Here is a 27,284-nt window from a genome sequence, read left to right on the forward strand (position 1 = left end):
CTACATACTGTGTGACTCCGACCATATGACCACCTGGAAAAGGCAGCACTATAGAGACAGTAAAAAGATCAGTGGATGCCAGGGGTGGGAGGGAGGGGTGAATAGGCAGAGCATGGGATGTTTCGGGCAGGGAAACTACTCTGTATGATACTACAATGCTGGATACATGTCATCATACCATACCTTTGTCAAAACCCACCGAATGTACAAGACCAAGAGTGAACCTTGATGTAAACTGCGGACTTTAGTTAGTAATAAAGTGTCGATGTTGGCTCATCAGTTCTAAACCAAAAAAAGATATAAAATGCGTGTATAGGATGACTGCAATTATGTAAAACAAAAATAGCAGCCAACAGAAAAGAACAAAGCACAGTCATAATCCAAAGGGAGGCATGCCTAATTTTGACAGGCCCTAAAATAGGAAGGCAGGTTCTGAATAAGAAAATATTTTTAAAGGAAAGATAACATTGTGTTAGTGCTCCCTGTATGCCCGGCACCACGTTGGAACGTTTTAACCCTCACAAAAACCCTAGGAGGTTGACACTCTTGTAATCTTTGTGTACAGGTAAGGGAACTTGCTCAGAGGCCCCGGCTCAAGTGACTACCTTGGGATTCAAAGCACTACATTATACTGCTTTTAAAAATAAGTAGCAACTATGGGCTTCCCTGGTGGTACAGTGGTTAAGAATCCGCCTGCCAATGCAGGGGACACGGGTTTGAGCCCTGGTCCAGGAAGATCCCACATGCCGCGGAGCAACTAAGCCTGTGTGCCACAACTACTGAGCCTGCGCTCTAGAGCCCGCGAGCCACAACTACTAAGCCTGCATGTCACAACTACTGAAGCCTGCACGCCTAAAGCCCGTGCTCCGCAACAAGAGAAGCCCGCACACCGCAATGAAGAGTAGCCCCCGCTCGCCACAACTAGAGAAATGCCACGCGCAGCCAACGAGGACACAATGCAGCCAAAAATAAATTAAAAAAAAAAAAAAGTAACAACTAGAGTGAGGTTAGTTGTCCATCCTCACATCCTTCTGTCTGTCTTCCTCTGGCTCTCCTCTCAGTCCCCTGTAACTGTCGTCTTAAAGTTACCAGTGACCTCGTGACTGTCAAGCTCATGGCCATGCCTCCTGATCTCTACTGTATGTGGCAATAACGACCATTTCATTCTCCAGGTTTATCTTCCGGTCTTCAGGGAACATTCTCCGCTATCTGGATTCTCCTTCTCAGCCTTCCTTGACGGATCGGCTTTGCCCTCCCCTGCACCCACCAAAATATACATTGGGAACTTCCATTCTCTAGGTGTGTGTTTGGGGGGAGGGAGAGTTGAGGAGTCCGTGTTTTAGTCACGCCCTTCAGGTGACTCTGCTGCAGGTGACCCAAGACCACACTGTGAGACAAACACTGCATGACCAGGTGTCACTCAAGCACCACAAATTCAGCAAGAGCAAAAGAATCCATGTTCTTTTCTTCCAAACCCCTGCCCGTCCTGGCTCCCTCCCGTCTTCGTGCCCTGCTGCCCCGCACCTGCCCCTGCCTGTTCCTCCCACCCTCTCACCTCCCTACCCAACACTCCTGACGTCCATCTTCGATGACATTTTCTTTGCCATCTCTTTACCTCTTCACTAAGAATATCTCACTTCTTCCTTTCTGGCCCAGCGGAAATGCTGTCCTTTGGAAACCCTTTCCCAGTTCTCAGCAGGCAGAGTTCACCTGTCCACCCGCTGGGATCCCACAGCTTGTGACCAGGCTGTAGCTGGTTATGCCCCTCGTGACACTCAGCTCCCAGCCAAGAGATATTTGCTAAACGGCTGATGGAATGTGTGCACCAGAGGTGATCTCATTTTGCTAAGGAGACCCGGCAGCAAAAAGGAGAGAGTGAAATTCCTGCACTCGCACGTAGGACCTGAAAGACACCGGAGAGCGCACCTTTACTTAGAGAAGGTTGCTGTGTGTCAGGGGTCGGCAAGCTTTTTCCATAACGGTGCAGACAGTACCTCAGGCTCTGAAGGCCATGTGGTCTGTGTCGTAACTGCTCAACTTGGCCATTTCCGACGAAAGCAGCCACAACGAGACAAACGAGTGGCCGTGTTCCAAGAAACTTTATTTGTGCACACTGAAATGTGAATTTCATATCATTTTTTTATGCATCATGAAAATGTATTCTTTTCAACCATTTAAAGATGTAAAAACCATTCTTAGCTGTGGACCGTAGTTTGTCCATCTCTACGCATTGCCGACCTGTGAGCTACGGCTAACCCTGTGTCCTTCAGCACAGGACTCAGTATGCGAGCTTCGTTTTTTGACTAGAAGGCCCGCCTAAGTGAAAACTTTATCAGTACAAGTAGAGGAGAGCCTAGAATCTTGATGACAGAGGACAGAGCACCTGCTCCTCCACTGGACCAGACACGGTCAGAACCCGGTGCTGCCACCTAGTGCCCAGCCAGCCCCAACTGGGGTCTTTTCTCTTGCCGTTCCCTAAGGACCTGGAAACGTTTCCTGTCCTGTTAGCACCTGGTGACAGCTGGGGTTTGTGCTCCTGACCACACCCAAAAAGGACTTCAAATCAGTTAAAACAAAAGTGTAAAGGTAAAGAATTATAAAAACTTGATAAATCACCTAAAGTGAAAAAGTAAGCTTCAAGCCACAGAATTCTAAGGTCATTTAGCTCAGTTTCTACCACTCTTTTCCAAGCAACACTCAGCTTTCGGATAAGAAAAATGAAGGTCCAGGAGGGCCAGGTGTTCAAGACGACAGAGTTTACGGCAGAGCCGGCCTGAGTCCTGCCTACCTGACCCCCGTGCGGGGTGCCCTGCACTGTCACGCCATGCCTGTGGCATCCTGTGACCCGGGCACAAAGAATTGGAGGAGCCTGGGGGCTAAGAGCGGCGGGTACCAGTCCCAGCCCTACCACTGAACCGCTCTGTACCCTCAGACACTTGGGCGGCCTTCATGCCTCAACCTCCCCAACGGTAAGATTGAGCGGAGTACCCACCTCGTATGGCTGCAGTGAGGCTGAAATGTGTCTGCCCCCCACTGGGCATGAAGGCGTTCGCCACTATCACGAATTTCCTGAGCACCTACTGTGTGCCAGACGCTGAGTGCTTTATGTATTTTGCCAGATTCAATCCTTGTAACTATTCTAACAAAGTGGATGTTATCCCCGTTCTGTAAATGAGCCTGAGAAAGGTCATGCGTACTGTGGGTGGGTGCTGAAAATAAGGCTTTACCAGTGCCACCTCTTGTACAAGTTCATCTGATGGAGGCTTCCAATGCAAAAGTGAGTTACCATGTCACAAATACCCAACCCTGATACGCTAGCAAGAATGCGCACCGAGTACTAGGTGACCTGGTGGCATTCTTAACGTCCAGAAAGGCTTTTGGGGTGGGTGTGACTGTCACTGTTCCTGCTTGAAGGTGACTTTGCCTCCATCATTTTTGATCTTTGGAGTGTCTTTGAGTTGCGGTGGCTGGTAGAGGGAGTGCTTGGGACAATCTATATATAACTGTCAGAGCTTTGCAAATATCAGCAGTGAAGTGTCTTTTCTGTGTGCCCTGCTACTGCATTTCTTAAATTCTGAAGTCTTAAAATTAATGGAATAGTCACCAAATGCTCAATAGTCACCGAGACATCTGGGGATAATAAAAACCTTTGCAGAGCAAGACTCAGTGTTCCAACAGAGTATGTTGGTGCATGTTTCAAACCTTGGATGTAGGCAACAGTTGCTGCTCCTTGAACTCATCTGAGACAGGCAAACGCTGAAAGCCTAGTTCTAAAAGGCCTGAGGTCTCCCAGCTCTGCAAACTTTCCCTCACCCCTTCAACAGAGATACAGAAAAGAGACATTCTGACTGACCAGGACCCAGCCCACTCCTCTCTCAGGAATCCAGAAGCCCCATGGTTCTTAAGACCATGGGTGCCTATCGCTTTGTATGGTTTAAAAGGTCATTGCCCTGGGTTCAGTGGAGAAGCAGTTGCAGGCCAGGAAGTGGGGCAGGAGGTAAGCACTAATCTGAAGTTGGGGCCTGGCCTTCATCACTGGCGGCATGTCTGTGGCACTTAACCCCTCTGAACCCTGAGTTCCTAATCTGTAAAACAGGGAGGAGGAAGACCCCATACCCTTCACAGTTGTGCAGGCCAATAAGCACAGAGAACAGTGCAAAGGAAACTCTGAAGTACCATCAATGCATTTAAGATGTTTATAACAAACTGAGATTGCAATGGCTGAAAGAGGAGACCGCTCAAATTGCTTTTATGGCCAGTTGCCTGCATTCTTTAAGGTTTTGAGCACAGGTTTACAATCTCAAATGTTCTCTGCCTTACGTTCAATTTTCTCTGCATCATGTCAAGTGGGCAATGATGTCAGCTTGCTTGCATTGTCCTCGTTCCCCACCAGGTGGCGCCGCTTCCCAATTAGCAATTTCTTTTGGTGAGAGGCTGGCCGAGCGAGACCTTTTATAGTGGATCAAGTTGGAGCTGCAAGAGGAAAAAGAAAGACAATGAAAAGCCACCCAGCCCCCCACCTCACCCCTACCCCCAAATTTCAAGTAGCAAATCAGGATCTTGGAATTAAGAGCTCTGGAGACTTGAGGCCAGCAGTCACTGAAGAAGAGGTGTGACACCAGGGAGGAAGGATTTTTGATGCCCACACTTGTGATGTACCCCACTTTCCAGAGCAGGAAAGAGGGAGCCTAAAGCTATCTTGCTTCCAAGATGGACAGACATTTGCATACACACAGAGTTCACTTCATGTGTACCCATGCTCCAATGTAGGGGCTCACAGTTTTCAAAAGAGGACAGCATTTAAGAATTAGGTCAATTTTTCCTGAAACGTGGAAAAGTTACTTTTGCACATATGAGTACAACAGCTGTGATTCATAAGCAGTGGTATACTAAAATACTGATGTTCGATTGACCTTAGGTATCCAAACCGTGCAAGCGGATGGGCGTGCTCTGGGAAATGATGGTGCTGCCCTCTGCAGGCGGTCTAGGGCACTGCAGCGAAAACACGCCCTCATCTGAGTTTACACCTGCCTCTCAACCTCGGGCCCCAGAGCCCTTCACTCTCATAATAGAACCCAACTTCAGACTGTCTTCCATCCCCGAGGAAAGGTCCAGAGATGCAGCCACCATGTTTAAGGTCAGGGCACCTCTCTCTTCCTTCATCCCCCAGCCCTCAACTCATTTCTCTGGACAGAAACGGGCCCTTTCTATGGGTGGGGTAGGCAGGGGGAGTCAGAATTTTTCTTTATCCTTTGAGAGGAAAGATGGAAGGGTTATGGGGTTAACTACTGTCACAGCTTGCCTCCATTTGGTTTCACTGCCTTAACCTTAAATGTTTTTGTAATCAGTATGTAGAACTGAAAAAAGGTGTCCTCCAAGCTCACATGGATGGTGGTGCTCAAGTACTAGATGCTACCTGTTAAAAAAAAAAAAAGAGAGAGAGAGAAATTATTTTATGCTGTGCTTTAATCTTTTTGGAAACTTCTCAGAAAAATTAGATGTTTAGCACTTACATAAAAAATTAAATGCGGATTTGCCTTGTAAGACCTTGTTCTACTTTGGTACTGCAAGGCTCAGCCCATGGATATAGAGCCCATAGCTACCTCCAAATAGATTTACTTTTTGAGCACAAGAAATATTTTGTCGTTTATAAGTGGATAGAGCTGAAACAACTAAGCTTAATATAATGAAGAACTACAGTTACCAGGCTCCTCGCCACCCAGCAAACCACTGCCTTCACACAGACTTAACTCTCGTCCGCACTTCCCTCATCTCTGAAAACAGAATCACAGTTCTCCTCCTGTTCACTGAAATGGAGTTCAACTAACACTTGGGCGCCTCCTTGGTGCTACTTCATCCCGCTGGACCTTTCCCACGTATCGTGTAATCCTCACAGCCGTAACTTCTACAAGCTCATCTTCCATGTGGGGAAAACGTGGCTCTGAAGCCCAGGGCTCCTTCCATCCTCCTCCTTCCTGTCGCCTCACCCTAACCGGTCTCTCAACTTCCAAGCCTTCTTTCAACCACCCGACACTTTCAAAAACTATCGTCAACGTATTTTTTCTCTACTTAAAACTTGGCAACTTCCAATTTTTCATTCAATCAACTCCAAATTCTCCAGTCTGGCTCTATTTTACCTACTGAACCACAAATCTCGTAACTCTTTCAAGATGTTCCCTCTACGACAGCTGCCTGTGTTACCTCCCGACCTCACAACCCATCACCTTGGGTCCTGTGCCTTTACACACACCTGCCTAGAGCGCGTCCCTTGGTCCACATTGGTCCAAACCCCACCCGTACTGTCATGTCAGGCTCTCCCCCACACTCACCTCCTCCATGAAGCCTCACGCAAACCCCTCCGAGCCTACACTTATTTCTCCCTCGCCAAGCCGCCCTGGGCACTATCACAGCATCGGGATGTGGACTGAGGGGCATGCAGACTGCTGGTGAAGAGTGTAAACCACATGGCGAATCTGGGAAAACTGAATACTTGGCATGTCCTACAACCCAGCACTTGCATTCCTAGATGTATATCCCAGGAAACTCTCGCACATACAAGCCAGGAGACTGGTACAAAACTGCTCCTTTTACAAGAGCAAACGAGTGAAAACCACCAAAATGTCTGTTGACAGAATGGATAAATTGTGTGTGTGTGTGTATTGTTCTCCCCCAATGCAATGGAATATTGTAAAGTCAGTGAAAATGAATAAACTGAAGGAATGCAACATCAGGACTGTAAAACCAGATGAGTAGAGATAGTCACAGAAGACGAGGTAAAGGGTACCCTTTCTATAAAGCTCAAGAAAAGTAAAAATACACTGTTTGGGGAAGGAGGATGTAAAACGTGAGGGGAAAAGAGGAATAGTGAAATTGATAGTAGTGGTGACCTTGCACAGTGGGGGAAGGAAGGAGAAGGGTCGGTTAAGGGACACAGGTGATGACACCGGAGGTGTGTGAGTTAACTGGAGGCGGGTCCATAACTGCCGTGTGTTACGTGTAGGTGCCTGTTTGCTGGCTAACGGAAAAGCCATCAGGGGTCCTGTGATCTTTTCAAACCCACTGCCCAACTGGGTACAGAGGGAACATGCGTTAGGTGGCTCAGGACAATCATTCTTAGTGTCCATCACTGCACGGAACGTTGGGGACAACTGGAGGGGCTGGGCCGAGTGACATCAGTCATCACCAGAGGACATGACTGATGCATGGATACGTGGAAAGCGCCTCCCCACAATCTCTTATAAAATTACTGATTGTGTAAAGACTGACTTGAGACTGGATTACAGAAGATAGAACCAATGTAATCAAAGGTACTGTATTGGGAGAGTTGCCTGGAAAACAAAATGGTATTAACAAATCTGAGGAAGTAAGTTAGGTCCTCTACGCTTTTGGTGAGGGAGGGCCTGAACCAGAAACACCGCTCTCGGGTGGTAAGGACTCTGTCTGAGCCGCCACGGTGCCCTCTGGCACACAGTGTGTGCTCAGGAGGCACAGAAGTGCAGACTCTTCTTTCAGCGGTCACACAGGTGACCCATATATATATTAAGGCTGCTTGTGGGAAACATTTCCAGATGGTAAATAACTTAGGGATTCACTACCCACATTGCAGGAAAATAACGGGTCGATTCTCTAAAAAGGGGAAAAACCCCAAACCCACCAGGTATGATGTCCTCCTATCTTTCACTTGTACAAAATTTGCAATAAAGCACAATTCTTAAGCCGTTTTTCACTTTTTTATTGCTGTTAATTCAAGGAAAAAAGGTTGCATAAAATCCAATCTGTTCTAGAAATATAAGTGGCCTTTCCAGTACATAACATTTCAAATATCAAAGTATATGGTAAACATACAAATAAGGAGAAGGTAACATACCTCCTATGTACAGTACAGTCTTTTAAATCATAAAATAAGCTCCATAAAGTATGACTGGCAAGTGGTTCACAATGCGGTCCAGATGGGGCTTATCAAAACTCTCACGTGAACAACTCAACTGCAGCTCAACATTTAATTTAATAATGTGGTCCAAAAATACCCAGATCAAACAAAATACATTTAATCAAAATAATTTCCTTTACTCGGACTTCTTCTCTTTTTAAATTAAAGCTTTCGTCTACCCCCTTTCACACCCCCCCCCACCTTCCTTCCCCTTTAACTCCCAACCCGGAAAGAAGGTTTCAAAATGTACATTGGTGCTATAAATATAAATTCTATCTGTGAAGCATTACACAAAGCTTCTTTCTTCAAGTGTTTCCTTTTGTCTGGCAATCTGTTAGGCTTCTGAACCGAGACCAGATATGATATTCAAGTTCCTCCTCTGCTGCACACCAACGTGACCCCACACAACAAACATCTGTCGATTCTGCCCTGTACTGAGGATGGGGAAACAAACCCAGCCCCAAGCCCTCAACCTGCGACTCTACAGTGGTAGCTGCTCACTGCTGTCGGATGCAGCGGTCCAAACCTACACCCCGTCTTCCAGATAACCTCAGTGCACTTTAGGAAATCAAAAATTACCTGGAAGCAATTTAGTACATAGGTAGGCTTTAAAAAAAACTTTTGTTTTTAAACAGCAGCATTAAACTTAGTGATGTGACACTGACGTGATTCATACCATCTTAACACACTCAGAATTCAGTCTTTCACATTATAATCAAGCATAGTGGTAAACTGTTATAAAAGTGACTTTGCTACGAGACAAGTTAGGGAACAAATACCTGACTTCTGTAGAAACGCAGAGCTTCTGTTCAGATTGCAATAAAGCATACACATTTTTAACACAATGGAACACTGTAACAGTTGGTGTAGGAAAAGAAATCTTGACTCAAGTGTCTCTTTTACATGACACAGTGGTAGACTACAGGTAAAATTGGCTGTTGATTTTCATGACAAACACAAACACACAGAAGAACCACACTCACACTAGTTTGTTCACTTTATGTCTCTCTGAAGCAACAGGCTAAAAAAGTATGATAAAGTAAAAAGTTTGTTGTTTTTTTTTTTTTAAAGAAAAAGCTCTTTGTCCACTTCACATGTCATATTTTCTCAGTTTCATATGATTTTACTTCCTCCTCTCTCTTCCACTTATTTTAATTTTTATTTGGATAACAAGCGCTGCATATATGTATTTACGTGGTGCTGTTCATTACATATATACACACTATTTTGGGAATGCGATTCTCCCTTATGATTAAGGTGAAACATTCTACCCTCAATTTATATGCAGAGCAGCTTACAAAGTGTGGACAATGCAGTGCCAACCACTCCTGCGGCCACTGGAAAGAGTGAGGGCGGGGGAGAAAAGCGGAGTGTAGGACCAAAGTGAGAAAAACTGGGGAAGAAGCAAAGTTTTTTTTCAAAACCATAGGACTGTCACCAGTGTTATTAAAAAAGGTCAAATACACAGTTTTAAAGATTCAGTAAACATTGCACACAGCAAGTATTCAGTGTAAAAAAAAAAAAAAAAAGCACGCATCAACATTTTCCTTTTGGTAGTTTGTCTGGATGTTTAAATTACATGTATCATACAGATAAGCCTGTTGTTGTACCAGGAGACCAGAGGCTCAAAAGCAATGCATTCTTTTTTGTTTTGGACATTGGTACAAGAGAAATGAAAAACCCCAACTGCATAGAAATCTAGGAAATGTATAGACAAAGAAACACAAACAAAATACCTTTCCTTTCCTCCCCTCCACACCCCAACCATGACTCCCCACACTTCAGTGTATTAAGTAGGCAAGCTTTACTTGTTTCAGTCTGCAGAATCCAACGTATCATTAGAAGGGGGGAGGGGAGGTGCGTATCTCAGTCTGTAAGTGCCTAAAATGGGAAAGACAGAACTGCTAAGTCACTGCGTACAATGCAATGCATCACAAACCACTACAAGATATCAAATGGGCATGCTCCTCAGGCGCTGCTCCTTCTGCAATACTCTGACCGCAAAACGGTCCATGAAATGACTTTTAAAAAGTAATAATGAAGTTTGTGCTTTAAGTTCAACCTAAAGCTATCAAACTCAATTTTCCCTTAAAAATGTCAAGCACATACTCCCAAGTCAAGACTTTTTTTCTGTGTGAGATTTGGCAAAATGACAAAAGCCTAATGTGAGTGAAAGGTAACAGTTTCTCAGGTCTACACTGAATTTGGTATCTTACACGTACTTATTTAAGAACAATTTCTTTATTCTGGTGGTAATAATATTAAACTTAGTTTGAATGTCCTTACTCCAAAAACCAGTGCTTAAATATTTTGTTCCTTTTAAAATGCAATAGCACTGAAAAAAAAAAACATCTGCTGGGAAGGAAGGGTATAGCATGAGGCCAGTTGGTTATGCATAGATAGACCCAAACAACTAAAAATCTTCCATGTCAGATGACTATCACTTCCTAGTTTTTCAGCATTTAAAAATTTTGCTTACTCTATGACATAGGATTGTAGCTTTAAAAAAAAGTGCTGCTAGCAAGAGATTTGCAAATCCCCATTATATTCCTTAAGAAGTGCCTTAATGGTTTATTCCTTAATTGGAAACTGAATTTCTCTGAACTTCCTTGTGCTGTGTGTGTGACCTGTGTGTGTCCACACTAGGTTCTGCCGTTTGCATTTTACGATTTGTCACCGAAAGCACAACCTCCGTAAACAAACACACAACAGCTCTTTCTGCTCCAACAGGATCACCGCGATCACTAGGGGAGGGAGGAACGGGCACACTCAGAAACAAGTCCTCTGGGAGCTCTCATGATTACCTTGTTGACTGGCCTCCATGGACGACTGCTTACACTCCTGCGCATAGTGCCCGCTTACACCACAGTTGTAACATGAAACGTTCCCGTTCTTCTTGGGCCCCGAACCACTCGTGTTGGCAACTACATTGGGTGCTGGGTACACAGGATAGAATCTCCCGAATCCTGCCATCTGCTGCATGCCATAGTTGGCTTGGCTCCCCATGACTGGGTCATGCACCAGTCCATTTGCATATGGAGTCTGAGGCAGAAAAAAAGGAAGTTGGTTTCCATTGCTCTGATGTGCTTGGTTGAGGTAGCTGCCATTGCAGATGGATGGCAGAGTAAAGAACGACGGGACTCGGTACATTGGTCCAGGCATTGGATTAGGATAATAGTAACTATTCAGCTGAAGGTTTCCATTGGTCCCACAGCTGCACCTTCGCCCACAGGAACCACAAGGACCTGAGCCCATCTGCTGCGGAGGCAACACTGTCCCGCTGGCGTTCGTGTTTCCCACAGCACTGATGTAAGACGTGCTGTCGCCCTGCGCAGTACTGTGTGTCAAAGCAGGGCTCGGGCTTGGGGCGGGGCCGGGGGTGTGGGTAGGAACCGCGGGGGGAACACTCGACTGGGCCTGGCTGACGCCTGCTCCCGCTGACTGGGCAGACGTTGCCGCCGTGCTGAGGACGGTGGAATTCTGGCTGGGTAACACCCCGGCCGCAAGGGGAGAGCCTGGCAAGGGGTAGGAAGCTGGTGGCTGTACGGCCGAGAGGCCGGCTGCTGGAAGAACTACCTTCACATTGGCAGGCTGAGGGGCTGTCCCCGTGTTGCCCTCAATCTGAGGCACCATTTGATTTAGTCCTGCCACTGGAGATGCAGATTTTGTGATGGGGTCTGTGGCAGCCACAGGAGATCCTGGAAAACTACCTGGATTATGAACAGGAATAAAGGCAGTGTTTGGTGATCCGACGCTCAGACTCCCGGTTGGTTGCTGGGAGAGGTTCACTGTGCAACTCTCGGAAGATCCCGGTGGCGGTGGCAGTTTTAGCCTCTGAATTGTGAGGTGCAAAGCGGGAGTACTACTGTGTGGAAGGAATGTTGATGGAACAGGTAAAGGGGACGCCAGTAATTCAAGGTGCTTTTCTGATTCTGCAGTAGAAGCTGTTGGCCCTAGTATTCCGACGGGGGTTGAGTTCGTGGACTCCCTTCCTGCAGAGAGAGCAACAGGGCTAGGAACAAGCACCCCTATTGTTTTACCATCAGCAGATCTGGGTGGAGGAACAACCACCTCAGACTTCTGGGCACCATTGTGCATGACACAGTGTAAAGTTGGCATAAAAGAAATATGCTGATACTTGGGTGAGCTTAAGGGATCTTCTAAGAGGCTTGCATCGTCGTTTCCTAATGAAGCAATCTGAACAGGTGGCTTGACAGTGACAGTCTGGTTGACAGAACCATAACCTGTAAACCTGGTTGTTGATGGATTTCCAGAATCCTCAGAATTGCTGTCTGTGTCTGAGGGAAACAAACATAAGTAGATGTTAACACAAGCAAAATCTCCCAACCTTCTTGCTAGAAATAAAATTTAAGTGTATCTAAAATAAACACTGAAGTTTGGACTAATAAATGTATCCCTAAGCTTCCTGACTACCAAGCTGAACTTCTTTTAATTTTTGGCTTTCTGTGGACTTCACTGTAAACATATGGAGAGTCTGGAAAAGAGGCAAGACTATGGAAACAATAAAAGCTTGGTGGCTGCCAGGGGTAGGGCCCCGGAGAAGGATGAACGGGCAGAGCCCGGGGGGTTTTCAGGGCAGTGGAAATACTCTGTGTGATGCTGTAATGATGGATATGTATCATTATACATTTGTCCAAAGCCACTGAAGGTGAACCCTTAGATAAACCATGGACTTTGGGTGATAATGATGCGTCAAAGTAGACTGGTTCATCCTTGGTAAAAAATGTGTCATTCTAGGGAGCAATGTTGTTAACAGGGCAGACTATATCTGTGTGAGAGCAGGGAATACGTGGGAAATTTCTGTATCTTTCTCTCAATTTTATAGTAAACCCAAAACTGCTCTAAAAAAATTAAATCTTAAATTAAAAAAAAAATCCAAGGAGAGGTAAGAAACAAAACGTGAATGGAGACTGAATGAAGCACAGTATAAAATACAGACCTTTATTACAGAGAAAGGGATCAGATATTTTTAACCTTAATCAATTTTAGGCAATGCACTTGATTTATATTCTGTACCACTAAACCCGAGGTCTTCACATTTGTCTCACATAAATAATACAATTTAAAGGAGTTCAATCAAGACTATATTTAACTCGGGACATCCCTGGTGGTGCAGTGGTTAAGAATCTGCCTGCCAATGCATGGGGACACGGGTTCGAGCCCCGGTCCAGGAAGATCCCACATGCCACGGAGCAGGTAAGCCCGTGCACCACAACTATTGAGCCCACGTGCTGTAACTCCTGAATCCCGCATGCCTAGAGCCCACGCTCTGCAACGAGAGGCCACCGCAATGAGAAGCCCACACACCACAACTAGAGAAAGACCGTGTGCAGCAACGGAGACCCAACACAGCCGAAAATAAATAAATTAATAAGTTAAAAAAAAAAAAAGACTATATTTAACTCAAATATCCAGAGATAGGGAAGGGAAGAGAGTTTTCTTAGAATGGAATAAATATTCTTACTTTTAAATATTTCAGTGGGGGAAAGAAAATTTAAAGCTACCACTACAGTCATAATACAAGTGTGCTAGAACACAAGAAGCAGCGCAAATATGAGAGCAGTGCCATTTCTCCTAAAACAAAACAGCAAAGTGGCAGATACAAAATTGTACTGCATTTGTTTTTATTACTGCATCACTCTTCTGCTTGTAAACAGAAATAACTTCAACCTAGACTTACCCTGGATTTCTTGACTTTTGGTATAAAGGGGACAAAAGACAAAATCTAACTCACAATGTTTAAATATCGTAAACCCAGATACTGCAGTACTATGTATAGAGACCATTCAGTTAAATGTAGTGCCTAATTTAACATCTTTCTGCTCACAAATATAATCAGAATTGCATTGTGTACTTAAAATGTTTATATTTGTTAAGGTAATAACTAGTTATATTCAGCTAAGATGCTAAAATTTTTCAAAACAATACTAAAAACAAATCATACTAGTCTTCCTGGAGAAAGGTTAAACCTAAACCAACCTACAGAATGTCAACAATGTTATTAATTCAACAATAATAATTTATATTAGAAAAGATTCAACTTATGAGTAAATGGTTCTAACATATACTCTCCTTAATAGCTGAGGAGTTTCTTGTTAAACTTTGCAATCCAAAAATTAGTAACTTATTTAAGGCACTGTATTTATATCTGTACCTTCATATAAGTATAGAGTTAAAAATAAATATTTAAGTTCAAAAGAAGCTGTAACATTTTTCAGATGATCAATTAAATTTCTATAGGAATTGGGCTTTGTTTAAATCTTCTTAGGTCATAGCAAATGGCCCCATGATCCCAAATGGTTTTCTAAGCATTATAAGGACTCACCCAGCTATTTAGAGAGAGGTCCTCCATTTTTGCACTGACTCTGAAAAGTATGAAGTCTTACAACAAAACCCCTTTATGACCAACAAGAACAACAAAGCCCCATGCTTTTCAAAGCAACCTTTTCATGCACTCCAAATTCTAAAGATGATCAACACTTGTTATCACAGTGGACATTTTCCCCCCTGGTTGGTTTCAGAGAGCCCTTAATGATCCTTCATTTAGGGAAGGCTCATTTAGTCACACGATAACGAAGCCTATCTGAAAAAGGGCAAGCTCCTCTATACAGGCCCACCAACTCACCCTATCTGATGACAGGAAAGGACTGCTGCAAAGTCATCTAGGCATGCAGATGTACCCTTAATTCTGACGAAGAGGCAAATCTGCGTTGTTAGCTTAAGAGCCATGGATTATTGGTACATCCTACAGAACTGAGCATAGCATATTGAAAGCTTCTCTGTTCTGGATAAGGCATAAAAATTCTCTCATTTAACCTTCATAAGAGCTCTGGGCAGTTACTTTCATTTTTCTTCTTTCAGGAGGAAACTGCAGATCAGAAGCGCAGTGTTGCCTCAGATTAGTCGAACTGGCAGTAGTCACTGCATGCTACGTTTGTTATGACTTCAAAATAACTTCAAAGTAAAAACTGGCTTTAACTGTATGTGATGCAGCAGAATCATTGTCATAGCTCCCTAAGATGTGACCTGACGCTGTAACACAAAGGCTAAGGTCTCGAAGAGTTGTGGACCGTGCAGGAAAAAGCCACGTGTCTGAAATGCTGTTGTCAAAGGATCTTTATGATCTTTAAGTGGCCCAAGAGAAACCATTTATTACTGCCCACCAGCATGGACACACCTTATAACCAAGACAGTATTACTCAGATGTTTATAGCCAAGATGTTATCAGATAGCATTATCATTGTAAAGAATGACATCCTCATTCAGCATATACATTTTTTGTGTGTCTGTGGACCACTTTTAAAGTCTTTATTGAATGTGTTACAATATTGCTTCTGTTTTTTTATGTTTCCGTTTTTTTTTTTTTGGCTGCGAGGCATGGGGGATCTTAGCTCCCGGACCAGGGATCAAACCGCGCACCCCCTGCATTGGAAGGGGGAGTCTTAATCACTGGACCACCAGGGAAGTCCCAACATATACATTTTTGATACCTCATTTCTGGAATGGCAGGGTAAGAACCTCTGACACTCCACTCCTCCATAAAAGCAACAAAAATCCTGGCAAAAACTATCAAAATCAACTTTTTCAGAACTCTGGAAATCAATTAAAGGCCTGCAGCGATGTGAAGAGTGTTTATTAAAGAAAAACAGCTGAATCTTGTAAGAATAGCAACCACTGCGGTATTTCACCTTGCCCTAATTCTTGCTCACATTCTCCATCTCTGAAGTAGCCTTGTAAACGAATAGTCTTGCAACTACAGTAGCGATGAAAACAAGCAGCCTAGCAGCCACTGTAAGAAACATGGATTTGGAACTCTATAAAAGCACCTTCCTAAGGAACCGTCACTATCTGTCTGGCAACTTGAGTTCACTCTGTGTTAACAGCTGCTTACCCACAGGGCATTTATCACAATCAATCTGCGGCAACTGTTTAACAATTTGGCTGCCTGGGCTGGCATTACCAGTTGAGGCTAACAATAGTCTGACCAAAAAACTTAAAAGGAAAAACTGAAAATGAGATGTTCACAGGGAGCTCTGAAAAGCTTCAATATATTCCTGGGAATCTAAAAGGCCATGCTCATATCTAGGGCTATATATGCATGCCCAGGAGAGACCTAAGAAGGCTCTAAACTCTCATTTCTGGCTGACTCTGAGCCTCCATTTAAGGAGGAATTGAAGACATAGTACATACAGAAAACAAAGCGCAAAATAGCAGACGTAAATCCTACCTTATCAGTAATTACAGTAAATTTCAATAGGTTAAACACTCCAATCAAATGGCAGAGATAGGCAGAATTGCTAAAAAACCATAATCCAACTATAAGGTGTCTTTAAGAGACACTTTAGAGTCAACGACACAAATAGGCTTAAAGTAAAAGGATGGAAAAAGAGGTACCCTGCAAACACCCAAAAGAGAGCTAAAGTGGCTATATTATTATTAGACAAAATAGATTTTAAGACAAAACTTGTCATTAGAGACAAAGAAGGATATTTATAATGATAAAAAGGGTCAATCCATCAGGAAGACATAAACGTTATCAATATATGTGCATCTAACAATATGCAAGTTTTCAATCTTTCTGCATTAACTCCACATTTTGTTGTGACTGTCTTTCTCTTTAATTTCATATGAAGTGAAATAGGCTTAAAAAAATCAACATCACTAGAAACTGCTAAGTCAGTGGTCTACAAGACACCCTTTATACCAATTAAAGTCAATAATGACATTTACAGTAACATAAAAATACTTATGTTTGACTGATTTTAAGAGCACACATTTTCCTCTGACACCCCCAAATCCCTCCAAAGAGCAAACCTCTGTCTTTTTCTTCTTCACTTTCAAAACTTTCTCTTCCATCATGTCGTGGGCTAGATGGAGAACTGTAACTCTCTGAAGATGTTTCTCCACATGTGTCATGTCCAGATCCAATGTCCAAATTCACATCTAAAAATAACGTGATTTTTAAAAAATAGAATTGTTTAGTTAAATAAATTTCTGAATTGAACCATCAGAAATTAGTTACACCCTTAAATTTTTTTTTTCCAAGTTTTTCTATAATTACCTAAAAAGCTGGCCTCTGACCTAGGTAAAAATTCATTACTGAAGCACAATATTATTTGAAAATAATTGACGACTTTTTTTGGGGGGGACAAATGTATTCTTAAAACAAAGGCAGAGGAAAAAATCAATATAACCAACTTCAAAAAATCAGAAATAAGATTCTTTGTAGGATCTGTCCAATATTAGCACATTGAGCCACTTCTTAAGTCTATACATTTTAACTCCTCAGAGCATGTTGTAAAATTCTTTCTTTAAAAGAGTAAATTGCTTCCCATCAAGTAGACTGAGTAACCCCTGAGTTCGAACCAGAAATGACGGACTGGGGAAAAAAAAAACCAAAACAAAACCATTGGGATAGAGTGAGCCAAGATTTGCTCACTAAAATGCAGTGATGACTTTGAAACTCTAAAGAGTAAGTTTCAGAAATGTAAAAAGAAAAATAAAAAAAGGCAGCTATTCCTCAAAATCAATTTATGAAATGATTTTGTTTAGATTATATAGCTAGCAAATATTCTAATCACCAAATGTCATATATTAATTTGCAATTTTCAAAGAACTAAATACATAAATGTAAATCTATACTGAACATAATTTTCCCTTTCTGACAATCCAGGTGCTTCAGAATTGTGTAGAGTCTTTGGAATTTTTACAATAAAAAAATGTGATCCTTTGGAGTCAGAGGTGTGGCTGGAAGGTGAGGATGAAATAACTATGCCAAAGGCTATTCCACAAATTGCCCTTTTAAACAGAGAGACAAACTGTTTTATTTATCATGTCTCAAAGAGATTTTAAAAGCAAATATACTGCAAAAACACAGAGGATGAACAGCACTGACTGCTTTGGAGAGAAGACAACATGGAGGGACGCAGTGAGGGATTTATTTTGTTCCCTTTTGTACCTTCAGAATTTTGAACTACATAAATGTATATTACTCAAAATAGAAGTTAAATTTTAAATTAAAAATAAATAATACTTATCTTTGAGTTATTTAAAATTTTCAGCTTCAATATAGTATCTACATTTATGATATGTGTGATTGTTCTATTAAAAAAAATCTTAAATATATCTTAAGTTTACTGAATGCTTAAAGGTAATCACCTACTTAAAGGTAACTCCTTAGTATTTCAAAGGGGATTTAATAAATAGAGGGTTTTCCCTTTAAGTTGGAGCCAGCAAACATCTGAGCTATACTAGACAATAAGACAAGTTGTACAAAGTATTGATGTATATATTTATAGTCGTAGTCTATAAACATAAATATATATGAATCAGTGACATATACAGAGAACAAAATAGACAGAAAAGGTTAATCTTGAATCAAAAATCCTGAGATTGTACTTTCATAATATTTAAAAATAAAGAAATAAAGGAATTAGAGCCTGAGATGTTATCAAAATTTCTTATAGATAGCTAGTAGGAAGCAGTCACATAGCACAGGGAGATCAGCTCGGTGCTTGTGACCACCTAGGGGGTGGGATAGGGAGGGTGGGAGGGAGACACAAGAGGGAGGGGATATGGGGATATATTTTTATGTATAGCTGATTGACTTTGTTATAAAGCAGAAACACACCACTGTAAAGCAATTATACTCCAATAAAGACGTTTAAAAAAAAAAAGTTCTTAATAGCCTATACAGCGTATGTTTTCTTCTAACTTATTAGAATAGGGAAAAGGAACCACATTATTGAACACCTCTGTGCTTGATACTAGCTAAATGCTTTTCATGTTATCACATTTAAGTTCTACAGTCTGGTGAGGTAGATATTCTTCTTTTACAAATTTAAGAAACTGGTGGAGTAAGGATTCAAACCCACATCTGTCTGAGATCAAAGTCCACACACTTCTCTGAAAATATGAAGCTAAAAGGGAAAGAACTGTTACAAGCTTTTTTGGCGTAGTTCCCAAATCATGTGAGAGACGAGAGAGAGTGATGTCATGAGGGTGGTATATATTTGACAGGAATTTCAACTATAGAATGACCTGATTTAGTGTGTGCTTTAGAAGACAGTGCAGAAAATAAACCAGAAGGAGGAAACAGACAGGGAGGCCTGGCAGAAGCTATTTCTAATCATCCACTGACAGAGAACTCTTGTCTTCCTTATTTTAGCTTCTCCCCCCTCCTTTTAGCTGCCATCACCACAGGAAACCTCAAAGATACTGAAGTGTTACAATATACTCATAAACATGGTTTTTTCCCCATGTCATTTTCCCCCCAAAGACCGCTCAGTTAATTAATTCAATGAGTGGGCCAGATGATTTTAGAGTCAAAATGCAACTATATTTCCTTATCAATATTAAATCTCTGTAAACAAATAGCTAGTTTAAAAACATACTCCATTAAAAAAATGGATATATTCTGGTTATTTACGTTGCATCACAACTGAAGGTACTAACATTTGAATAAAATTTAAATTAAACAAATCGTATTTGTAGGGTCAGCTGTCAACATTATGTGTTAGACACACACATGGACAAACACTTTCCTAGAGGTCTGTGAGCTTTTATTCTTTTTCTAAAAATCTTTACTGTTAGTGGTGAAGGTAAATGTAACACAGAAAAGTTACCAATGAACCAGCACAAGGGACATTTCTCAGTCAAATGAACATAAAATCTTTCACTTAAAAATAAAAGGACCTTAAAATAATGGTGGGTAGATGGAAGCCACACAAATCTAGTACAACGAAAATCTGAGGGTCTGAATTCCCCTGAAGTCCCATAAAACTCCACAAAGGACAGTCATTAAAACATGAAAAAGTCAACAAGATTTTTAAAAGTGACTTTACACAAGAACTACAGGCTTTCACGAGGGTGGAAAGACCCCGCAGGTCCTGCGGCCTCTGCTCTGGAGCAGGGATTGGCTGAGAAGGAAACAATCGAGGAGACCGCTGCTACCAGGGGAAGGAAAAGGTGCCAGAGTGTCACTATGGCAAAGGAAAAATTTACCTCCGTGGCCGAATCAAATTTCCTGCATTAAACAATTCTGAAGTATTAATGGAGTTAATTCAGAAATCACTATTCACATCAACGCAGGAAAAAAGTGTTATCAGGCTTTGACACAACAGCCTAATACCTACTCTAATAGGTACCCTGCTAAATATATTTAGGTGACGCGTATTTGAAAGAAAAACACCCTTACCTTTCACAGAACCACCGTGGGCGTGCTGAGGAGTGGAGATTCGAATACCATTTATTCTACTATTCAATCTGTTGTCAGTTTTCTTAATTTTCTCCCTAAGCCGAAAGTATACATGTTACCCACATTGTTTATAAGAGTCCCTAGAGAACACACTAAGTGCAGTATTAATAAAATTCCCCTCAAATTTTTTTTATAATTAAAATAAAAACGTTTAGTAAGGTACAATGTAAATCTAAGATTCACCCTTTAGTTTACAGGGCTGAGAATTTTGCCCCTCCAAACTGAATATAATATCTGACAATAGCTTTATTTTTATCACCTGCATGTGTTGATCATTTAGAACTGAAAAAATTAAGTCCAGAGTAAAAATATAAAGAAAACTAATGGAAAAATACTATTTATACTACATAAATTAAACATGCCCATTATCAAATGTTGTCTCTTCTTACCAATTTCTATTACTGGAAAGATTAAATTGAACCTACTTTTCTATTTGTGGCTTTCCCTTCTTCTTATTTATTGAAGATAAACTTCGTTTTTCAGTTGAATGCTAGGGAAAAGAATAAAAAAAAAAATCAGACTAAAGCGAGACCATACTCGTGTAGGTATCCTCTTATTCTGATACAAAACATTAAAATGATGCAGTCCCAGTTGTATATTCTAACACATTTTTATTTCCAACCTCTTTTTTGAAGTTACCTACTTGACCCACTAAAATCCGCATATTCTGACAAATACTTAATATTAATTATGAGAAAAAATATCTATTTCGTATTTTGCTTTTAAAATGGAGTGTGTATTTTTTCTTCTTATCACAAAATAAAACACAGTCAAGTAACCAGTATTTGCTATACGTTTACTAATATTCTCGTAAAGTTCAGGTTGGTAAAACTGCAACACACAATTGCGTCAACTCTAAGAAGAAAAGGTGCTGGCACTGAAGTAGAGGGAGAAAAAGTATAATCACATAGACCTGAAACTCAGCCATTAAATAAGTATGACTCCGATAACACACAATTTCTCAAAGTATGTTTTAATGCTCTAATTCATAAAAACACATTCCAGTAAAGGTTAACATTTGGATCCGAGTGTTGGCCAGTAATAAAAACCAATTTTCTAGAGAGAAGGTGGCTCTCTCCATAGCTGTACCAGTAAGTACCTCTCATGTATCTGTGGTGCCGTGTTACCTAAACACACTTGAGAGCATTCTGTTCTCTGATTACACCAACTCCTAAGAACCAAGTATTTCCTAAGTACATTCAGGACTGCTGGTAAACTGGCCCAACAACTCGTGAGGGAAGGTCCGTTTCAAAATTCACATCACCAATAGCAAGACAGTGACTGAAACGTGAATAATTCAAAAGCAAAAAACCTGGCTTAACAATGCATCCCTAGTGAAACATTTTAGGCATCACAATAAAATGTACTAATATTTTTGAGCAATAAAAGTAATATGGGGCTTCCCTCGTGGCGCAGTGGTTAAGAATCTGCCTGCCAGTGCAGGGGACACGGGTTCGAGCCCTGGTCCGGGAAGATCCCACATGCCATGGAGCAGCTAAACCCAGGTGCCACAACTACTGAGCCTGCGCTCTAGAACCCGCGAGCCACAACGACTGAGCACGCGTGCCACAACTACTGAAGCCTGCACGCCTAGAGCCCATGCTCCGCAACAAGAGAAGCCACCGCAACGAGAAGCCCGCGCACTGCAACGAAGAGTAGCCCCCGCTTGCCTCAGCTAGAGAAAGCCTGTGTGCAGCAACGGAGACCCAACACAGCCAAAAATAAATAAATAAATTAAATTTAAAAAAAACCAAAAAACAAAGTAATATATATACACTTCTTCAGGTCACAGAGGAGCTTAGATCATGTACACCAATTAACTTTGAAGTCTTACATTCAAACATTCCTTCATTTCTTCTTATCAGATTACACTATCTGACATAATATGCTTAAAGAACTCCACTCTCATGCAGTGACAATGCTTGAACAGCATGGCACGAAGACAAAACAAAGCCCCCGTACCTGGTCAGCTAAGGCCACACAGTGCTCCGGGTGCTGAACGGTGGTGCAGGTCTGCTTCCTCCAATCCATGATTCCATTCTGTTCAGAATACTGCATGGTGAGCCCATCCAACGGAGAACAACTTGTACCAATAGTGCTATCAAAAGAAGAGTTCACGCAAGTATGAATCTCTGTCCTCAGTCAGCTAACCTTCTCATCTCATAATGAAGAAGCTATACTAACCCTTTCTTCCGTATATTAGTTTTTTATAGAATGCCTAGCAACAGCTCTAAGGAAAAAAGTCTACTATAAGAATAAACCAGTTCATACCTCTCTTACCTATTTAATAATTAATACCCGCCTCTGAGGAGGTTGACAACAGAAGCACAGTCTGTCTTTAGACTCATCCTGCACCACTCACAGCTGGGGTGTTAACCCCAATCTCAAGAGAACCACTATGTACTGTGTGTGTCTAAGGCAAGTGAAGGGACAGGATAATGTGACTGAAAACCAAGAGAAACACACAACAGAAACAGACTCAGAGAGAATCCAGAGAGAATGAAGGGATTGGACACGGACTCTGAATTAACAGTGTTTCACATCGGTCAAGGACTACAAGATGACAGAATTTTGGAAGAATACTGGAAAATATAAAAAAAGAACCAAATTTAAATTCTATAACTGTACAATAAACTGAAATTAAGAACTCAATGGATGGAAACAGATGAAAAAAATCACTGAAGAGGAAATTTGACCATGAGAAAATAGATGGGAACACTGAGAGGAAAAACATGTGGAAAACAAAAAAAATTTGAGAGAACACCTAGGACATGGTGAAAAGTCTAACCTGTAAGCACCCCGAGCCTCAGAAGAGGGAACAAGAGAACAGGCAGAAGCAATATGTTAAGAGAGAATGGCCTGGGCTTCTCTAAAACAAAACTGTATCAAGCTTCAGACTTAGGAAGCAGAACTCATTCAAAGAAAGCTACAAATGTATCATAGGAAACTGCTGAAAACCAGACAATGGGAAAATTCAAAAACACAGTCAGTTTGGAAAAGCACACTAACTTTCAAAGAGCAGCAATAAGATTGAAGAACAATGGATACCCACTGTCCACTGTTGCCCCTAAAAGCAGAATCTGGGGATGACATAGTTGACTTGGGAGGTGATCCAGAAGTGGGAGCAAGGAGTGGGGAGAATGAAACAGGAAAGGAGGAAAAACCAGCGTGTGGGTCCATTAGTGAGGCTGCCGCTATGAGCGACAGAGGCTCAAACCAGCTGGGACCTCCCAGAATTATCTCCCCAAAGGGCAGGAAGCTGGAGCTCCCCACCAGTTGAGGGTTGACCCCTGGGGCAAATTAACGTGCAGCTCTGAACTGGGCTGGTTCAAGGGCTAAGCAGGCTCACAGAATCAGCGCGGGCCCTGAGGCAGGAGGCGGACAGTCACGAGGCAGGGCCTGCGGAGGGATGGTCACAGTGTGAGGGGGGTCAGAAGTCACATAAATGATTTTATGTGGCTTGCAGCAGAAATCAAACTGGGCTGAGAGGATATGATGTGAAGGACCAAGGGCACTAGACCGGAGACAGCGACACTGGAGCTTCTGAGCACTAACAGAAAGTAACTGCCAGCCTGGAGTCCTATGTCGTATGAAGAAAAAAGTCTTTCAAAAATGAAGGCAAAATAGACATTTTTTCCAGATAAAAAACAAAGTGGTTTCATTACTGGCAGATATGATGACAGGGAATTCTCCAGTGTTTTTCAGTGAGAAGGACGCTCAGACACACTGGAAGGAATGCAGAACAGTGGAATGGTAAAAACTAAATGATTAACGCAAAAAGGTTCATGAGGTTTAAAACAGAATTAAGATGCATGACAGCTACAGTTTATAAGCTGGGAGGAGGTAAGTGAAGTTACAGTGATCCAAGGCCCTCACGTGGGAAATGGTACAAGCACAAATATCAGACCTTCCTAAGTCAAAGATGTAGAATAAAACCTCTAGGTAACCATCAGAAGAATCGAAAAACAATGTATGGAAAACTATCAAGGCTAACAGAAGAGAAAAAGAGAATTTTAAAAAAATGCCCAAAAGCAAGAAAGGAGAGAAAGGAAAACACAGAAAAGGTGAGACAAATAACAAGCAAACAGTAAAACGGCAAAATTATAGCCAAATACATCAGTAAGTAAACGTGACGCTGATTTAAAAACGCACAAAGTCATTCATGTTTTAGGAACTAGATACCTACTTCACAAGGGGACTTTTCCCGGTATGTTTCTTGTGGATTATGGTGTGCTGTAACACATCTAGAGTGGAGGAAAAAAACAGTTTATTATACCAGATGCTTCTGCAAAATCCAAAAGGAAGACACAACTAACGTATGTGACCATAACAGTGTTGACAGACCACGTAGAGCACTCCCAAGCATTTTTCACAGAAAATTCCTTAAAGAAACAATTTTTCAAGGACACAGTAAGACACAGTAATTTCCTTAAATATCCTCTCAAATATGTTCCACCTAATAGCAAAATCAATTTTGTCCAAGACTATGAAATTTGACTATGAGCATTAAGCTGCAAAACCACACATTCAATTTCAGGCTCTTTTTTAACCATGAGAAAAAAAAAAGTGTCTCAAATATCAAAAAACCACATATTAATAAAACCAACACCCATGTACCCACCTCGCAGGTATCTCTGTATTTGCCTCGTTTTATTAGGAAAGGAAATATCCCAGAAACAACTGAAGGCCTCCCTCCATTCCATTCAGCTCCCTCCCTCTACAGAGGTTAACTAGTTGAAATAATCTAGTGCATGTTTTTATTTTAACTACCTCTGTGTGTATTCACAAACACACAGTGGTGCTACATGTTTGAATATACTATAAATACCCTTTATTTTAATTACCACCTGGCATGAAGGTACCACAATCTGTTTATAACTTTATTAACATTTGAAACATTTGGGTTAACATCCAGGTGCTTGCTGTTACCCATAAGCTGCTGGGAGAGCCTGAATCCCTGTCCCCTGAACACACGGACGACAATTTTCATAGAAGCAGAACTGCTGGGTAGTAGCATTAATCACCTCCAACTTCACAAGAGTGTCCAATTTTTGTCCAAAATAGTTGTACCAATAGTCGTACCAATTTAAATTCCCATCAACAGTAGATGAGGATTCCCATTACTTCATATCTTTGATAATGTCAGACTTGAAAATGGTTTGCCAATCTGATGAGTGTGAACTAATCTCTCATTGTTTTTTTTGTTTTTTAATTATTTTATTTATTTATTTTTGGCTGCATTGGGTCTTCGTTGCTGCGCGTGGGCTTTCTCTAGTTGCGGCGAACGGGGGGCTACTCTTCGTTGCAGTGCTTCTCATTGCGGTGGCTTCTCTTGTTGCAGAGCATGGGCTCTAGGCACACGGGCTTCAGTAGTTGTGGCACACGGGCTCAGTGGTTGTGGCTCGCGGGCTCTAGAGTGCAGGCTCAGTAGTTGTGGTGAACAAGCTTAGTTGCTCCGCGGCATGTGGGGTCTTCGTGGACCAGGGCTCGAACCCGTGTCCCCTGCATTGGCAGGCGGATTCTTAACCACTGCACCACCAGGGAAGCCCCTCTCATTGTTTTTAGTTTGCATTTTCTGGACTACTTGTGAGGCTGAACCATTCAACGTTCTTCTGTGAGAACTGCCTATGTTTATCTTTCCCCATATTGTTGACCAGACTGATTTTCTCAGTGATTTTTAGAAGAATCTGTAGTCTGGATGTATAGTCTTTACACCTGTAAATATCCTGCAAATGTCCTCTGAATGGTAACCTCTTGTCACGTGTCAAGCTTTAATTTAGATTAGAAAGATCTCCGCTATGGTCATGCTCTGTCCTGTCAAGAAAGCCTTCTCATCCCAGACTATTAACATTTAAAAATTTAAGTTTTACATTTTACATATTACATTAAGTTTATATATGTTGCAAATAATTTGTTATTCATTTGAAATTTTCTGTGCCCAAGAGAAGTAGGGATCTAATTATATAACATTTTTTTTGACTGGAAAGCCAGCCAATACCATTTATTGCATATTCTTTCCCCACTTTTCTGTAAGGCCACCTGTCACATTCCAAGTTCCCATATGTCTGTTTCTCAGTTCCTTAATCTGTTCTAACGGTTTGTTTACCTATCCCTGTGACAATATCACGCAGAATGACTTATTCCAGTGAATCAGCGTTTACCTTCTTCTTGACTTGAAGCTTCTGAGCTGTCTTCTTTTAAGTGTTCTAATATCTTAGAAGTCTTCAGATTGGATTGTAAGTTATCTGCGGGAAGTATTAAATACCATTAACTTTTAGGGAAAATTATAATAGTGAGAAAAACAAATATAATGATTACTCTTCTCCCACGGAGGATGAGAGTGGAGAGTTAATGGTAAAGAGAACGTGTCTAGTAGTTAGGACTTTGAAGAAAGCTAGAGGACATAGCACAAAACCCTGGACTGGGAGTGGGGACCCTGAAGCACGGAGCCAGCTCTCCCCATAAAAGCCACAGGGGTGAAGCAAGCTGCTTCACATCTGCCTGCCCCCGCGTGCTCTTGTGCAAAATGAGGAGACGGACTATATCAGTGCTTCTCAACTATCTGTGCTGTGTAAGGTTTTTCAGAATTTCCAGTTCGTGTGGATCGCTCCTTTTATGAAAGACAGTATAATGCGGCAACGTCAGATTACTCCCAGCGTCTCCTCTCTGTTCCTGTTCTTCTACCACAGACCAGTGACCGGCAATCATGGACCAGCACTGACCCACGGAACCCACCCTGATGCACTGGATTACGTCTCCATTAAAATACAGACCAGTAGGCTTCTGGAGGTCAACATTTTAAGTCATTCAGGAGTTTAACATTTGTTCTCTCAGCTGTCAGGATACGGAATATTGCTCTCTATTGAGGGGGCAGGGGAAGTTAGAGCTGTCATTTCTTAAAAGAGTAAGTGCAAATGAACTTTGCCAATGATGTGTTCTATGGTGAAATAATCTGAACATCCTGACCAGATTTTCCACAATCTCAAAACATGTCCTTTAATACACTATTTTGATTTCATAATGATTTGATCTCTTAAAATCTACCAGCCTCTTTAGCATTGCTCATGTAATTTAGAT

General features: G+C 41.8%; 1 protein-coding gene across 11 annotated transcripts in view; it reads right to left on the bottom strand.

The window, feature by feature from the left end:
- Window positions 1-1,555: 1,555 nt before the first annotated feature.
- Window positions 1,556-27,284, bottom strand: part of ZCCHC2 (zinc finger CCHC-type containing 2) — a 55,159-nt gene continuing 29,430 nt past the window's right edge. Inside the window, exons 7-16 of one of the 11 annotated variants that reach the window (XR_451933.3) lie at window positions 26,369-26,452; window positions 24,394-24,451; window positions 22,170-22,305; window positions 20,633-20,697; window positions 20,148-20,242; window positions 16,766-16,894; window positions 10,735-12,228; window positions 9,667-9,811; window positions 5,385-5,416; window positions 1,556-4,473 (exon numbers count right to left, since the gene is read on the bottom strand). Coding sequence is in view for 6 of the 11 variants with exons in the window: in XM_007192003.3 (XP_007192065.2) it covers window positions 9,744-9,811; window positions 10,735-12,228; window positions 16,766-16,894; window positions 20,148-20,242; window positions 20,633-20,697; window positions 22,170-22,305; window positions 24,394-24,451; window positions 26,369-26,452 (2,129 nt within the window). In the remaining 5 variants the exon portion in view is untranslated. Of the gene's footprint in view, window positions 4,474-4,527; window positions 5,417-7,708; window positions 9,812-10,734; window positions 12,229-16,765; window positions 16,895-20,147; window positions 20,243-20,632; window positions 20,698-22,169; window positions 22,306-24,393; window positions 24,452-26,368; window positions 26,453-27,284 lie in introns of those variants that run through there. The other 10 variants (XR_009005053.1, XR_009005055.1, XR_009005054.1 and 7 more) reach the window with 10 other exon arrangements.

This window comes from Balaenoptera acutorostrata, chromosome 13 (assembly GCF_949987535.1).
Source record: "Balaenoptera acutorostrata chromosome 13, mBalAcu1.1, whole genome shotgun sequence".
In the NCBI taxonomy this organism is placed as follows: domain Eukaryota; kingdom Metazoa; phylum Chordata; class Mammalia; order Artiodactyla; family Balaenopteridae; genus Balaenoptera; species Balaenoptera acutorostrata.